The sequence below is a fragment of the Staurois parvus genome, unplaced genomic scaffold (genome assembly GCF_062004578.1).
Source record: "Staurois parvus isolate SC_StPar_1 unplaced genomic scaffold, SC_StPar_1.0 ptg000849l, whole genome shotgun sequence".
In the NCBI taxonomy this organism is placed as follows: domain Eukaryota; kingdom Metazoa; phylum Chordata; class Amphibia; order Anura; family Ranidae; genus Staurois; species Staurois parvus.
Window position 1 is genome coordinate 108,430 of NW_028318645.1, and position 18,224 is coordinate 126,653.

An 18,224-nucleotide genomic window follows, 5' to 3' on the forward strand; every position below is an offset into this window, starting at 1 on the left:
CCATCCTGATATTGTACAACCAATACAGTCCAGATAATTCTCTGCTATCCATCTACAGAGAAAACCACATGACCCCACCAATGAGGATGGAGGAGGACCGGAGTCACATGACTGAGAGGATACTAAACCTCACCCTGGAGATCATCTACCTGCTGACCGGAGAGGTGAGGAGGATTCTGGGAGGTCACATGACATCACTCTTATCTCTATTAATAAAACACAGACCTGACCGGAGAGGTGAGGAGGATTCTGGGAGTCTAACATGATATTCCTATTGGTTCCTCAATACAGAGATTTCCTCTTCTGAAGTCAGGTGATCATATGACCATCACAGTGCCTCCATGTGACTCCCTAAACCCTGAGAGACACAACATGCAGAAGATACTAGAAGTCACCAAGAAGATGATGGAGCTGCTGACAGGAGAGGTGAGCGGTGCCGGGAATTCTGGGACATTCTCCAGTAACAGACAAGGGATGTGTCTGGATGGTGACTGTATCATTGTGTGTGTCAGGTTCCTATAAGGTGTCAGGGTGTCACTGTCTATTTCTCCATGGAGGAGTGGGAGTATTTAGAAGGACACAAGGATCTCTACAAGGACGTCATGATGGACAATCAGCCGCCCCTCACATCACCGGGTAAGAGGAGACTTTATTGTAAAGGAGAGAGCAGTACGGAGGATCCACCTAGATCCCCCATCATCTGATAAACACATAGAAACAATGGATTCAGTCAGTGTGTGTGTTTCCTACAGATGGATTCAGTCATGGGAACCCACCAGAGAGATGTCCCCGTCCTCTGTATTCCCGGGATTCCACACAGGAAGGTCACACCATCCCTCACCATCATCCGGTAGATGAGGAACAATCACTGATAGTATCATTAGGATCTGTACATTATCTGCATTGTTACCAACTCATAGAGGTCATGTGTGGATATTTTATGTGACCTTCTATTTTACAGATGATATTTTCTCTCATTTCCTTGATTTAGAGTGGAGATCCAATCGATATAGAATTTGAGGTGAAAGCAGAAGAAGAAGAGGCGTATGTGAGGGATGATCAGCAGTCTATGGAGGAGGATGGAATAACGGGGACATTTATAGAGGAGGACACTCCTACAGAGATCAGCACAGGTGGGTCATGAACACTAAATCCATTCCTCCACCCATACTGCTCACTGATTGGTCCAGAGTAGGGCGGGGACTGGGTGATATCAGCCTGTAATCCCCTGGTCACTTTCCTGAGCTGTGTTCCCCGTCCTGTATTCCTGGATTTCTCTCGGATAATCTTCCTTCTCTGTGCTGCAGACACAATTTATGTATCTAGACTGGATTTATGGAGGTTCTGGGGTTCAGCCGGCAGCAAAATGTTGATGTTCACAATAGGTGTTGATTGACCTGGGACATGTGTATTGGGTCTTCTACCCCTTATCCTGGGGCTAACAGGATCTCTGACAGAACAATTCTCCCAGGGTTCCTTGCTCTGTGGTCTGCTGGCTGGCTGTTCCACAAAGTGGAAGCAACTGGGAACAACAGCAATTAAGCCACCAAGTGGTAGGCCACGTAACATGACAGAGCATGGTCTTAAGCACACAGTGCGCAGAAGTCACCAACTGTCTGCAGAGTCAATAGCGAAAGACCTCCAAACTTGGTGTGGCCTTCACATGAGCCCAACAACAGTGTGTAGAGAGCTTCATGGAATGGGTTTCCATGGCCGAGCAGCTGCATCCAAGCCTTCCATCACCAAGTGCAATGGAAAGCATGAGATTTTGTGGTGTAAAGCACGCCACCACTGGACTCTAGAGCAGTGGAGACGTGTTCTCTGGAGGGACCAACCACGCTTCTGTGTCTGGCAATCCAATGGATGTGTCTGGGTTTGGTGGTTGCCAGGAGAACGGTACTTGCCTGACTGCATTGGGCCAAGTGTAAAATTTGTTGGAAGGGGATTATGGTGTGGAGTTGTTTTTTAGGGGTTGGGCTTGGCCCCCTAGTTCCAGTGAAGGGAACTCTTAAGGCAACATTTTGGACAATTTCATGCACCCAACTTTGTGAGAAGAGTTTGGGGATGGCCCCTTCCTGTTCCAACATGACTGCACAACAGTGCACAAAGCAAGGTCCATAAAGACATGGAGGAGCCGGTTTGGGGTGGAGGAACTTGACTGGCCTCCACAGAGTCCTGACTTCAACCCCATAGAACATCTTTGGGATGAATTAGAGTGGAGACTGTGAGCCAGGCCTCCTCCCCCGACATCAGTGCCTGACCTGACAAATGTGCTTCTGGAAGAATGGTCAAACCTTCCCATAGACACCCTCCTAAACCTTGTGGACGGCCTTCCCAGAAGAGTAGAAGCTGTTATAGCTGCAAAGGGCGGGGCCAACTCAATATTGAACCCTACGGACTAAGACTGGGGGGCCATTAAAGGTCATGTGCGTGGAAAGGGTGGGGCCAACTCTCAATATTGAACCCTACGGACTAAGACTGGGGGGCCATTAAAGGTCATGTGTGTGGAATGGCAGGCCGCCCAATACTTTGGGCAATATAGTGTATCATAGGTAGAAATGTCCACACATGGACTTCCTCAGTGACCCCTAAGACTACGTATGTAACTTGTATCAGGTCTCCAGGTGGATTTAGTCTGTAATATATCATAGGTAGACTCATCTCTTCAGGGAAGTCTATCACACCTCCAACTAACAACTAAACTTTTAATTCTTCCATCAGCTCATCCCCCAGACTTATTACCTTTTGTACCACTTACCCCACCCAGTTAGATTGTCTGTCTCTGTATATAGCGGTGTCTAATTGTGACTTCCATAGACGCCGGAAATAATGTTTAATATTTATATATTTTAACTAGTTTTAATAGTATATACCTTATCACATTGTATGGTATATGTCTGCACTATTCATTAATTAGAGGCATGGGATAATACACTCCTAACTTTTTGACTCTTGCACTATATAATTTATATTGTACATTACATACTCCTGACCCCTGCACTATATACTCTGTTATACATTACATACTCCTGACCCCTGCACTATATACTCTATGTTGTACATTACATACTCCTGACCCCTGCACTATATACTCTATGTTGTACATTACATACTCCTGACCCCTGCACTATATACTCCATGTTGTACATTACATACTATTGACCCCTGCACTATATAATCTTTGTTGTACATTACATACTCCTGACCCCTGCACTATATACTCTCTGTTGTACATTACATACTCCTGATCCCTGCACTATATACTCTGTGTTGTACATTACATACTCCTGACCCCTGCACTATATAATCTTTGTTGTACATTACATACTCCTGACCCCTGCACTATATACTCTGTGTTGTACATTACATACTCCTGACCCCTGCACTATATAATCTTTGTTGTACATTACATACTCCTGACCCCTGCACTATATACTCTATGTTGTACATTACATACTCCTGACCCCTGCACTATATACTCTATGTTGTACATTACATACTCCTGACCCCTGCACTATATACTCTATGTTGTACATTACATACTCCTGACCCCTGCACTATATACTCTATATTGTACATTACATACTCCTGACCCCTGCACTATATACTCTTGTACGTTGCATCATTCTGATATTATATAGTTCAAACCTTAGGCATCCTATATAAGTTGTACATTACATCGGCCTTACTTCTGTTCCCCCCCCCCCCCCATTTCCTCCCTGCTGGACATATCGGATGATGTGATTGGAGCACAGACTTTTACATGGTGATAATAATGTGATAACATCCTCCAACTTTGGACCCTTAAACAGAAAGTGATAATGAGGGAGGAGTCAATACCCCAATGATGGTGGTCTTCAGGATCAGTCCAGTCTTCATCTTGGTTGTTCTTCCCCCATCCTCACTCTATGACCTCTGGTGGGGCTCAGCCCCGCTGTTCTTCATGACTAAATCATGGACTAAATAAGGAAGTGCAGTACTTCTTGTGTTGGGAAGATGGCGATGAGTGATAGAGGGGGTGGGGACCCTCGTCCTATAATCCCCTCATCACTGTCCCTCCTATAAAAGACAGTTCTGGTTATTTCCTCACTCTCTGACTAAGGTCCATGAATAAAGAAATGACCTGGTAGGAGATCAGAGGAGCCATTTCCTAGTTCCCTTGAGGGTGGAATTGTAAGCTCCTCAGAGACCAAGCTGCCTGATGTGGGCGGAGTCCTGGTTTGGGGGAACCAATCAGCTGCTGTCTAGTAATCCTCTTTGTCTTTGTATTTTAGTCCATGGCCGGGAGATGAGGAAAACCTCCGAGGATTGTCTCACTTTGTCTCCAGACTGGAAAGTAGAAGATGAGGACATCACACAGTATAGTCCAGGAGAAAACCCGGCTCCCTCCAATGTCCATCTGGCACCACCCAGTGTAGATGGACCATCAGATTCCTCATATCCTGAGGAACCTCAGACTGTGAGGGACTGGGCCGGCCTTCCAACAGGGAAGAGCTTCTCCTGTACTGAGTGCGGGAAATGTTTCAGTTATAAATCCCATCTTAATGTGCATAAAAGATCTCACACAGGGAAGAAGCTGTTTTCCTGTCCTGAGTGCAAGAAATGTTTTTCATGCAAGTCTCATCTTTCCATACATCAGAGATCTCACACGGGGGAGAAGCCGTATTCCTGTCTTGAGTGCGGGAAATCTTTTTCTGATAAGTCCAATCTTTACACACATCAGAGATGTCACACAGGAGAGAAGCCATATACCTGTTCTGAGTGCGGGAAATGTTTTTCACAGAAGTCCAGTCTTTACAGACATCAGAGATCTCACACGGGGGAGAAGCCACTTTCCTGTCCTGAGTGAGGGAAATGTTCCTCACTGAAGTCCTGTCTTCCTGTATATTAGCGGTCCCACACAACCCTGGAGGTGTATTAGTGCCTTGAGTGCGGGAAATGTCTTCTAGATGAATGTTGCTGGACATCCCAGTCTCATGTGGGGAAGAAGCACACCCTGATATACACCTCAGATATACTCCATGGCTGATCTTCATCATGGAAGAAACAGTTGATAAGGAGATCAGAGGCCCCCAAAGACATGGATGAAGTGTGGGACTGGGTTCGCCATTGATAGCAGAAGAAGAATAAAAATGGAGTCCTGCCCTGTGATTGGCTGAGTACATTTTGTGGTGGGAGATTTCACAAACACTTAGAGGTCTGTTTAAAAATAAATATTTCTACCTCCTGTATACCGGACACTTCCACCCCCTTCCTGCCCAGGCTGACTGGTAACTATCAGCACTCTCACACTTTGAATGACAATTACACAGTCATGCAACATTGTACCTAAATTATATTTTTGTAATTTTTTCACACAAATAGATATTTATTTTGGTGGTATTAAATACCACTTTTTACCATTTTTACTTGTTTTTACAAATAAATCGTTTTTCCTTCTAAATGTAGACAAAGGTGTATTCTGCGCCATTTCTTGGGTACAATAACCCCAATCAGTGTCTATGATTCAGTGTGTAGGAGAGTTATAGAGTCTACAAACTATGGGATAGATGTCTGAAAATCCATCATGTCTGATGACGGCAGATCTCATTTCTGAGGATCAAAAACACCAGAACGGTACAAATTGTCAGAACTTTATCTGTGAGGAAATAATCCGTATACAATTCATGGAAACAGGCGGGATCTGGAATGAAGGAGATTCCCTACTAATTCTCACAAAGTAACCGACATCCCAGTTCTGTATTTGTGATAATTGGAAGACAAAATAAAACGCAATAATGTGCAAAAATATACATTTATTAATAATATAAATCAGTACAAAATGGGGATGAAATATAATAGGTGATGATAAATAATAAACAATACAAGATAACAGTACAATGATCTAATCCACAATAATGGGGAGAAATACAAGCCAGCAATTACTTCCAAATATTAATGAATTACATCCAACTGTCTGGAAATGTCGTGTAAGAAATCAGTAACTCAGCAACATGTGACAACAGATATACAAATCCCCCCGTGATCTCTCTACAACCAGATATTCAATGCTCAACGTGTACCTTGCCATGACTTGATCTGGAATCCCATACACAGGCCAATCCAATCCGCTTACAATCTGAGATGAAGATGTAATGTTACATGAAGTAGTCTACCTTGTCATATATATACTGTATACATCCGGATAAACCATTGACTAGAAGCCAGAATCAGCTTCAGGGATATGTAAAATCAATCTTCCCCAGAGGAGGGAAATGATAATAATTTATACTGCAGGTAAAATGACGTCACTTCCCCTCCTGTGCTCACCAGAACCGTTATCGGACTAAACAATGTATCTGGAGATATAAGGGGAGTACAAGTTATCTGAGGAAAATGAAAGTTCTAGTTCCCAATATGGACTGTATGGTGTCAGTGATGTCAGCTTTCAGTGCTCACTTCAGGGGGTGTCTGTGTCCGTCTGTTGTCCCTTGTCTCCTGTCTTGTGAGGTCTTGTTTTGTGATGTGTGTCCTCTTCTCTGTCCGTCTCTTACTTTTATCCCCACATAAACCTAGGCGGGCAAAGCTTATCTTTATATGTTATTGTTAATGTTTTTAATTTTATCTGTTGGGCAATGGGAAGCCAGTGGAGGGATTGGCAGAGAGGGGTGGAGGACACTGAATGGGAAGCCAGTGGAGGGATTGGCAGAGAGGGATGGAGGACACTGAGTGGAGGCCAGTGGAGGTCTTGGCAGAGAGGGGTGGAGGACACTGAGTGGAGGGATTGGCAGAGAGGAGTGGAGAACACTGAGTGGAGGTCAGTGGAGGGATTGTCAGTGAGGGGTGGAGGACACTGCATGGAGGCCAGTGGAGGGATTGGCAGAGAGGGGTGGAGGACACTGACTGGAGGCCAGTGGAGGGATTGGTAGAGAGGGATGGAGAACACTGAGTGGGGGCCGGTGGAGGGATTGGCAGAGAGGGGTGGAGGACACTGAATGGAGGCCAGTGGAGGGATTGTCAGTGAGGGGTGGAGGACACTGAGTGGAGGTCAGTGGAGGGATTGTCAGTGAGGGGTGGAGGACAATGCATGGAGGCCAGTGGAGGGACTGGTAGAGAGGGATGGAGAACACTGAGTGGGGGCCGGTGGAGGGATTGGCAGAGAGGGATGGAGAACACTGAGTGGGGGCCGGTGGAGGGATTGGCAGAGAGGGATGGAGGACACTGAGTGGGGGCCGGTGGAGGGATTGGCAGAGAGGGATGGAGGACACTGAGTAGAGGCTGATGGAGGGATTGGCAGAGAGGGGTGGAGGACACTGAGTGGAGGCCAGTGGAGGGATTGGCAGAGAGGGGTGGCAGATACAGAATGGTTAGTAAGGTGGATGAGTCTGGCAGCAGCATTCATGATAGACTGAAGAGGGGATAGCCTGCAATGAGGTCGGCCAATGAGGAGGGAGTTACAATAGTCAAGGTGAGAGATAACCAGGGAGTGAATAAGTTGCTTAGTAGTTTCAAAGGTTAAGAACGGCATCTCTTGGAGATGTTGCGGAGGTGAAGTCTACAAGATTAGGACAGCAATTGGATTTGGGGGTGAAAGGACAGATGGGAGTCTAGGATTACACCTAGTACCCTGGCATGAGGGGAGGGACTGATGGTTGTATTTAGAGATGAGCGAATTATTCAAAAATTCGATTCGGCTGATTCGCCGAATTTGAGGAAGAAATTCGATTCGATGCGAATTTATTCGCTACGAATTCAACTTATAAAAAGGGTTTCTAGGCTTCAGAGAGCCTTTAAATTAGTGCAGAACACTGTACCTTTAATTTAAATGCCCTTGGAGATGAGGAAGGAGAAGGAGAAGGATGAGAAGAAGGAGAAGGATGAGAAGAAGGAGAAGGATGAGAAGAAAGAGAAGGAGAAGGATGAGAAGAAGGAGAAGGATGAGAAGAAGGAGAAGGAGAAGGATGAGAAGAAGGAGAAGGATGAGAAGAAGGAGAAGGATGAGAAGAAGGAGAAGGATGAGAAGAAGGATGAGAAGAAGGAGAAGGATGAGAAGAAGGAGAAGGATGAGAAGAAGAAGAAGGATGTGAAGGAGAAGGATGAGAAGAAGGAGAAGGATGAGAAGAAGGAGAAGGATGAGAAGAAGGAGAAGGATGAGAAGAAGAAGGATGAGAAGGAGAAGGATGAGAAGAAGGAGAATTCCAAGCCGGCAAAAAGTGTATCTGCAGAGCTCTGCTATTTCTTAGCGGAGCTCTGCAGATACACTTAGCGGAGCTCTGCAGATACCCTTTTTGGCGGCTTGGAATTCTTCTTATTTTCATCCTACTTCTTCTTCTTCATCCTCATCCTCAGAAGAAGAAGATGAGGATGAAGAAGAAGAAGAAGTAGGATGAAAATAAGAAGAATTCCAAGCCGGCAAAAAGTGTATCTGCAGAGCTCCGCTAAGTGTATCTGCAGAGCTCCGCTAAGTGTATCTGCAGAGCTCAGCGGTTGAAACATTGTATCTATTTGTTTCCATTTATGGAAACAAATAGATACAATGTTTCAACCGCTGTAAATGTGAATGTCAGAGAACTGTCAGAAATAGAGGAGCTCTGCAGATACACTTAGCGGAGCTCTGCAGATACACTTTTTGCCGGCTTGGAATTCTTCTTATTTTCGTCCTACTTCTTCTTCATCCTCATCCTCATCCTCAGAAGAAGAAGATGAATGAAAAGAAGAAGAATGAAAAGAAGAAGAATGAAAAGAAGAAGAAGAATGAAAAGAAGAATGAGAAGAATGAAAAGATTCTTCTTCTTCTTTTCATTCTTCTTTTCATTCTTCTTCTTCTTTTCATTCTTCTTCTTCTTCTTTCATTCTTCTTTTCATTCTTCTTTTCATTCTTCTCATTCTTCTTTTCATTCTTCTCATTCTTCTTCTCATTCTTCTTTTCATTCTTCTTCTCATTCTTCTTTTCATTCTTCTTCTTTTCATTCTTCTTTTCATTCTTCTCATTCTTCTTTTCATTCTTCTTTTCATTCTTCTTCTCATTCTTCTTTTCATTCTTCTTCTTTTCATTCTTCTTTTCATTCTTCTTCTTCTTTTCATTCTTCTTCTTTTCATTCTTCTTTTCATTCTTCTCATTCTTCTTCTCATTCTTCTTTTCATTCTTCTTTTCATTCTTCTTCTCATTCTTCTTTTCATTCTTCTTCTTCTTTTCATTCTTCTCATTCTTCTTTTCATTCTTCTTTTCCTTCTTCTTCTCATTCTTCTTTTCATGAAGAATGAAAAGAAGAATGAGAAGAAGAATGAAAAGAAGAATGAGAAGAATGAAAAGAAGAAGAAGAAGAATGAAAAGAAGAAGAAGAATGAAAATAAGAATGAAAAGAAGAAGAATGAAAAGAAGAAGAAGAATGAAAAGAAGAAGAATGAAAAGAAGAAGAAGAATGAAAAGAAGAATGAAAAGAAGAAGAAGAATGAAAAGAAGAATGAAAAGAAGAATGAGAAGAATGAAAAGATTCTTCTTCTTTTCATTCTTCTTTTCATTCTTCTTCTTCTTTTCATTCTTCTTCTTCTTCTTTTCATTCTTCTTCTTCTTCTTTTCATTCTTCTTTTCATTCTTCTCATTCTTCTTTTCATTCTTCTCATTCTTCTTCTCATTCTTCTTTTCATTCTTCTCATTCTTCTTCTCATTCTTCTTCTCATTCTTCTTCTCATTCTTCTTTTCATTCTTCTTCTCATTCTTCTTTTCATTCTTCTTTTCATTCTTTTCATTCTTCTTTTCATTCTTCTTTTCATTCTTCTTCTCATTCTTCTTTTCATGAAGAATGAAAAGAAGAATGAGAAGAATGAAAAGAAGAAGAATGAAAAGAAGAATGAAAAGAAGAAGAAGAAGAATGAAAAGAAGAAGAAGAAGAATGAGAAGAAGAAGAAGAATGAGAAGAAGAAGAAGAATGAAAAGAAGAAGAATGAAAAGAAGAAGAAGAATGAAAAGAAGAAGAAGAAGAATGAAAAGAAGAATGAAAAGAAGAAGAAGAATGAGAAGAAGAAGAAGAATGAGAAGAAGAATGAAAAGAAGAAGAAGAATGAAAAGAAGAAGAATGAAAAGAAGAATGAGAAGAATGAAAAGATTCTTCTTCTTCTTCTTTTCATTCTTCTTCTTCTTTTCATTTTTCTCATTCTACTTCTCATTCTTCTTTTCATTCTTCTTCTCATTCTTCTTCTCATTCTTCTTTTCATTCTTCTTTTCATTCTTCTTTTCATTCTTCTTTTCATTCTTCTTCTCATTCTTCTTTTTATGAAGAATGAAGAGAAGAATGAAGAGAAGAATGAGTAGAAGAATGAAAAGAAGAATGAAAAGAAGTATTCCAGTACAGCAAAAAGTGTATCTGCAGAGAGCTCCTCTATTTCTGACAGTTCTCTGACAGTTCCTTCACATTTACAGCGGTTGAAACATTGTATCTGTTTCAGAATAAAAACATCTGTATCCTAAATGGAAACAAATAGATACAATGTTTCAACCGCTGTACATGTGAATGAACTGTCAGAGAACTGTCAGAAATAGCGGAGCTCTCTGCAGGGACACTTTTGCCGGCTGATCGGGAAAAATCCGAATTATGCTAATATTCGGATTTGACGCGAATCAAAATTTTCATGAAATTCGAAACGAATTCCACTTCGCCTGGTTCGATTCGCTCATCTCTAGTTGTATTATTGATCTTGATGGAAAAGTTAGTGGAGCGGGCACGGGAGCTCAGTTTTGGAAAGATTGAGTTTTAGGAAGTGGAGTGACATCCATACCGATATGTCACTCAGTAGGTTAGTAATGCGAAAGGAGACTGAAGGGGTGAGGTGAGGAGGAGACTGAGGGGGTGAGGTGAGGAGGAGACTGAGGGGGTGAGGTGAGGAGGAGACTGAAGGGGTGAGGTGAGGAGGAGACTGAGGGGGTGAGGTGAGGAGGAGACTGAAGGGGTGAGGTGAGGAGGAGACTGAAGGGGTGAGGTGAGGAGTGGAAAGATAGATTTGTGTGTCATCAGCATAGAGATGGTACTTAAAGCCATGGAAGGTTATCAATATCCCCAATATATCAATATGTATTCATTGTTAAACCATTTCATATAAATATATGTATGTGGAAATGGAATCTAGTAATATAAACCTGGATGACATAAGTAAGCAAGCATTCACTTCATGTAATACTAATAATAATACAAGTGACATTTTTGGATCAGATATTCCTGTCACATAATAATAACACCATATACAATGTAAGGTATAATATGCACTCTTTCCAGAGGATCATGGGAAATAATCATTGTGACCAGTTCTTGTGTCCTTTGTTCAATCTAGACATGGACTCATCCATTTATCTTACCACTTGGTGTCATGTCTAGTCTTCATCTTGTAGCCGTCTGATCCCACCATACCTCCCCCCAGATTTATAACCTGGGAACATAAGCTGTAACCACCTTGGAATGCTCTTAGAATCTGTGTTCAGAAACCATGAAATAGAATATACAGAACAAAATGGCTTCCAGCATGTCCATGTAGAGATGGTAAGTTCAGGCCTTCCTGTTTCATTCTGTGAGCCCAGAACAGTTCCGACAACCTGGTGATCTATGATTGGCTCATACCCCTGTGGGGTGATAACCTGTAGGCACCTGCTGATCTACAATCGGCTCATATCCCTGTGGGGCGATAACCTGTAGGCACCTGCTGATCTATGATTGGCTCATAACCCTGTGGGGTGATAGCCTGTAGGCACCTGCCGATCTATGATTGGCTCATAACCCGTTGGGGTGATAACCTGTAGGCACCTGCCGATCTATGATTGGCTCATATCCCTGTGGGGTGATAACCTGTAGGCACCTGCCGATCTATGATTGGCTCATAACCCTGTGGGGTGATAACCTGTAGGCACCTGCTGATCTATGATTGGCTCATAACCCTATGGGGTGGTAACCTGTAGGCACCTGCTGATCTATGATTGGCTCATACTCCTGTGTATCCTGTTCAGATGATGATTGCGGCACTCCCAATGTTGTTCATGTAATGGAGTGCACAGTGTGTTCCATCCAAGAAGGGCAGCAAGGTAGAAGCCGGCAATTACAGGCCAGTGAGTCTAACATCGGTGGTAGTCAAGTTAATGGAATCACTCCTGAAAGGAAGGATCATTGATCATCTAGAAACACACAACTTGCTGGATCCAAAGCAGCATGGCTTTACTGGGGGCAGACCATGGCAGACTCGACTGATTGGACTTTTTGACTATATCACCAATGTTTTGGACCAGGGTGGTGCTGTGGACATAGAATATCTTGATTTCAGCAAGGCATGTGATACAGTTCCACATAACTATCTAATACAGAAGTTGGACAAGCTAGGACTTAGCCCTTGGGGGGTTCAGTGGATGTGCAGTTGGCTAAAGGAGAGATACCAGAGTGTGGTTGTAAATGGAGTTCACTCAGAACAGAGAGCAGTCACTAGTGGTGTACCCCAAGGTTCTGTACTGGGACCTGTTCTATGTAATCTATATGCAAGTGATAGAACTAAAGGGTTGTTGGGTAAGGGGATGTCTCTTTGCCGATGACACAAAGGTGTGTAATAGGGAGGATATCCCTGGAGGTGTCTGTAACATGGAACAGGATTTAGCATTGCAGGAAGATTGGTAAAAAAGTGGAAATTGCAGTTCAATATTTCAAATCTAAAATAATGCACCCAGGAAAAAAGAATCCCTTGAGAAAGTACAACATTGGAGGTACAGTGTTGTCCAGCACTTCAGAAGAAAAGGATTTTGGGTACTTATTTCAGAAGATTGCAAAATGAACAAACAGCATGGCCAGGCAGTGGGGAAAGCGAATAGAATTCTAGGATGCATCACTAGAGGGGTCACCAGCGGGAGGAAGGTATGACAGAATGCGGCATCCGACCTCAGCCCTTCTCACCAACTCGTGACCGAAGGACCAGCCGATCTGCCACTTGCGTAACAATGCCACTCTCAGTTGCGCCCTGAACAAAGATTTTCCAGCTTGTGGGACTACAATCTATGTGCCAGCAGCCTGAGAGCGATTGTTACTGGTTAATTACGCAATTAACCCTTCACACTGCCACCACCACCTTTTTACAGAGAAGGAGGAAACTCACAAATCTTAGCAGTAACACTATGATATTAGTATAAGTGTCTGTAATACACACTGTCACCTCAGACAGGGATATTCAGAGGATTATTACATACAGGAACACTCTTCCAGGGACAGGGATATTCAGAGGATTATTATATACAGGAACACTCTTCCAGGGACAGGGATATTCAGAGGATTATTATATACAGGAACACTCTTCCAGGGACAGGGATATTCAGAGGATTATCACATACAGGAGCACTCTTCCAGGGTCAGAGATTCTTTAGTTTGCATTAAAAGCTTTAGAGACAGTTCAACACTTTTCAGAAAATAGGATTTATTACTAAAAAGGTCAAAATGGTGCAATAAAAATATTTACAAACAAAAATGTAACAAAGATATAAAGAGAGCAATAAAACAGCACAGAAATAAAAGAAAGGAGTTCAGAAGGCAGAATACTTGCAATATCCTTGGTTTGAGCAGAGTCCAATTGTCCGAACAAAAAGATTGCCTTGGCTCTCAAGTCTGTTAGATGTTTTCTGATTGATGTTAAATGAGAGCTGTCTTCTCCAGGCTGTCAGTCTTTTTCTACCATATTAAAGGGATGTCTCCTGAGAATGAATGACCAATCATCCAGTTTGGGGATGGGTGTTAGGCGGTAACCAAGGTTATGACCAAATCCCTTACAATTTTATACTAAGGTCAATAACCTTCAATAGGTACAGGTAGCATCCTTGCAACTGGCAGATTAATATTTAGAAATATATTCCGAACCAGGGGTGGACTGACCATTTGGAAACTCGGGCACTGCCTGAGGGCTCAGGGTGAGTAGGGGGCCCCATGAGATGCCCCTGGTACCTTTTTCATAGGCTTTTTTGAGTTTGGGCAAGGACACAGGGGCCCCATAATCCCCTATTGCCTAGGGGCCCCATGAGTTGTCAGTTCCGCCCCTGTTCGGAACACAAAGATACCAAACATAGCGTACCCTTGTCACCCAGGAGGAAAGAGACTGCTTCTTCTCTCTTGTAGGCACTAACATAGTAATGTAAGGTCTTGTGTGACTCATATTAAAATGATCCATCCGAATATATACTTCATATTAACTTGTTGCCGACCGCAGATAGCCGAATGACGGCGGCACTGCGGCCGGCCAGTTCTGAGTGGACGTCATATGACGTCCCCCCAGAACGCGCTCTCCTGCACGCCCCAGGGGGCGTGCACCCGGTGATCTCCGTGATCGCTGTGTCCTACGGACACAGCTGATCACGTGATGTGGTAAAAGGCCAATCACAGCGGCCTTTTACCACCTGATCAGCGGTGTCCAATGACACGCTGATCACAGGGAAATGCAAGTGTCGGTTCTCGGCTGCACTTTCCTCACGCTGTCAGATCATGAGGAAAGTACTGCCGAGAACCGGCAATTGTCAGAGCGGGGATCGGCACCGATCATCAGGGCACTGATGATCAGTGCCCTGATGATCGGTGCCCAGCAGTGCCACCCGCAAGTTCCGCCCACCTGTGCCCAGCAGTGCACCCACTAGCTCCGCCCACCTGTGCCCAGCAGATCACCCACCTGTGCCCAGCAGTGCACCCACCTTTGCCCAGCAGTGCACCCACCTGTGCCACTCTGCAATGTCACACACCTGTGCCCAGAAGTGCCACCTACCTGTGCCCAGCAGTGCCACCCACCTGTGCCCACCCACCTGTGCCCACCAGTGCCACCCACCTGTGCCCACCCACCAGTGCTGCCCACCTGTGCCCACCCACCAGTGCCACCCACCTGTGCCCACCCACCAGTGCTGCCCACCAGTGCCACCCACCAGTGCAGCCCAGCAGTGCTGCCAGTCAGTGCCACCAGTCAGTGCCTAGGGGTTGTGCCAGTCAGTGCCCAGCAGTGATGCCAGTCAGTGCTGTCTATCAGTACCCATCGACAGTGTCACCTATCAGTGCCGCCTATCAGTGCTGCATATTAGTGCCGCCTATCCGTGACACCTCATTAGTGCTGTCTATCAGTGCCGCCTATCCGTGCCACCTCATTAGTACTGCCTATCAGTGCCCATCAGTGCTGCCTATCAGTTTCCATCAGTGCTGCCTCATCAACGCACATCAGTGAAGGAGAAAAATTACCTGTTTGAAAAATTTTATAATAGAAACAAAGAAAATTTTTTTTTTTCAAATATTTGGCAATTTTTTATTTATAGCGCAAAAAGTAAAGCGCCCAGTGGCGATTAAATACCACCAAAAGAAAGCTCTATTTGTGAGAAAAAAATGATCAAAATTTCATATGGGTACAATGTTGCATGACCACGCAATTGTCAATCAAAGTGCGGCAGCGCTGAAAGCTGAAAATTGGCCTGGTAAGGAAGGGGGTATAAGTGCCCGGTAGGCAAGTGGTTAATGTGCCCAGTTCCTGCTGAAGTGTATGAATTGTATGAAAAATGACTCTTGTGGAATGTACGTTTTATGGCACGCTCTGCCCTAATAGCCTAACAGGTCATGACTGACTGAGTTATTGTTTTATGATCCAGCAGAGGAAAGTGGTTTTCCAGCAAACCCCCTGGAACCAGACTAATTTGAGGTTTACAACCCTGGAGCTGATCTATCTGTGTTTTATTTAGGATAAGAGATCCTGTTGACCTCCGTCAACTTGTAGCTATGCATTCCATGGACAAAGGGATGAGGGAGGACAGAAGGGAACATGGCTGAAACCTAACAAGATGGCTGTCATGTACAACGTCTATGCCTCTATTGCACACAAACATCACAGAAGGAGGTCCTGATTCCTCTATATAGATCTTTATAACACTAGAGGGGTCACCTGCAGGAGGAAGGAGGTCCTGATTCCTCTATATAGATCTTTATAACACTAGAGGGGTCACCGGCGGGAGGAAGGAGGTCCCGATTCCTCTATATAGATCTTTATAACACTAGAGGGGTCACCGGCAGGAGGAAGGAGGTCCCGATTCCTCTATATAGATCTATATATCACTAGAGGGGTCACCGGCGGGAGGAAGGAGGTCCTGATTCCTCTATATAGATCTTTATATCACTAGAGGGGTCACCGGCAGGAGGAAGGAGGTCCTGATTCCTCTATATAGATCTTTATATCACTAGAGGGGTCACCGGCGGGAGGAAGGAGGTCCCGATTCCTCTATATAGATCTTTATAACACTAGAGGGGTCACCAGCAGGAGGAAGGAGGTCCTGATTCCTCTATATAGATCTATATATCACTAGAGGGGTCACCGGCGGGAGGAAGGAGGTCCTGATTCCTCTATATAGATCTTTATATCACTAGAGGGGTCACCGGCAGGAGGAAGGAGGTCCTGATTCCTCTATATAGATCTTTATATCACTAGAGGGGTCACCGGCAGGAGGAAGGAGGTCCTGATTCCTCTATATAGATCTTTATAACACTAGAGGGGTCACCTGCAGGAGGAAGGAGGTCCCGATTCCTCTATATAGATCTTTATATCACTAGAGGGTCACCGGCGGGAGGAAGGAGGTCCTGATTCCTCTATATAGATCTTTATATCATTAGAGGGGTCACCGGCGGGAGGAAGGAGGTCCTGATTCCTCTATATAGATCTTTATAACACTAGAGGGGTCACCAGCAGGAGGAAGGAGGTCCTGATTCCTCTATATAGATCTTTATATCATTAGAGGGGTCACCGGCGGGAGGAAGGAGGTCCTGATTCCTCTATATAGATCTTTATATCACTAGAGGGGTCACCGGCAGGAGGAAGGAGGTCCTGATTCCTCTATATAGATCTATATATCACTAGAGGGGTCACCGGCGGGAGGAAGGAGATCACAATTCCTCTATATAGATCTTTATATCACTAGAGGGGTCACTGGCGGGAGGAAGGAGGTCCTGATTCCTCTATATAGATCTTTATATCACTAGAGGGGTCACCGGCAGGAGGAAGGAGGTCCTGATTCCTCTATATAGATCTTTATATCATTAGAGGGGTCACCGGCGGGAGGAAGGAGGTCCCGATTCCTCTAGATCAGTGGTTCTCAACCTTTCTAATGCCGCGACCCCTTAATACAGTTCCTCATGTTGTGGTGACCCCCAACCATAAAATTATTTTTGTTGCTACTTCATAACTGTAATTTTGCAGTGGGAGGACTAGCGCCCCATCACTGATGTCAGTGGGATGAATAGTGTCCCATCGTTGGTATCAGTGGGATGAATAGTGTCCCATCATTGGTGTCAGTGGGATGAATAGTGTCCCATCGTTGGTGTCAGTGGGAGGAATAGTGCCCCATCATTGGTGTCAGTGGGAGGAATAGTGCCCCATCATTGGTGTCAGTGGGATGAATAGTGCCCCATCATTGGTGTCAGTGGGATGAATAGTGCCCCATCATTGGTATCAGTGGGAGAAATAGTGCCCCATCGTTGGTATCAGTGGGAGGAATAGTGCCCCATCATTGGTATCAGTGGGGGGAATAGTGCCCCATCATTGGTGTCAGTGGGAGGAATAGTGTCCCATCATTGGTATCAGTGGGAGGAATAGTGCCCCATCATTGGCATTAGTGGGAGGAATAGTGCCCCATCATTGGTGTCAGTGGGAGGAATAGTGTCCCATCATTGGTGTCAGTGGGAGGAATAGTGTCCCATCATTGGTATCAGTGGGAGGAATAGTGCCCCATCATTGGTGTCAGTGGGAGGAATAGTGTCCCATCATTGGTATCAGTGGGAGGAATAGTGCCCCATCATTGGCATTAGTGGGAGGAATAGTGCCCCATCATTGGTGTCAGTGGGGGAAATAGTGCCCCATCATTGGTGTCAGTGGGAGGAATAGTGCCCCATCATTGGTGTCAGTGGGAGGAATAGTGTCCCATCATTGGTGTCAGTGGGAGGAATAGTGCCCCATCATTGGTGTCAGTGGGAGGAATAGTGCCCCATCATTGGTGTCAGTGGGAGGAATAGTGCCCCATCATTGGTATCAATGGGATGAATAGTGCCCCATCATTGGTATCAGTGGGAGGAATAGTGCCCCATCATTGGTGTCAGTGGGAGGAATAGTGCCCCATCTTTGGTGTCAGTGGGGAGGAGGAATAGTGCCTCATCATTGGTGTCAGTGGGGGAGGAATAGTGCCCCATCATTGGTGTCAGTGGGAGGAATAGTGTCCCATCATTGGT

General features: G+C 44.4%; 1 protein-coding gene across 1 annotated transcript in view; it reads left to right on the plus strand.

The window, feature by feature from the left end:
• Positions 1-516: 516 nt before the first annotated feature.
• Positions 517-18,224, plus strand: part of LOC149443548 (uncharacterized) — a 99,575-nt gene continuing 81,867 nt past the window's right edge. Inside the window, exons 1-2 of the mRNA XM_089655557.1 lie at positions 517-636; positions 753-850. Coding sequence (XP_089511683.1) covers positions 552-636; positions 753-850 — 183 coding nt within the window. The 5' untranslated portion in view covers positions 517-551. The remainder of the gene's footprint in view (positions 637-752; positions 851-18,224) is intronic.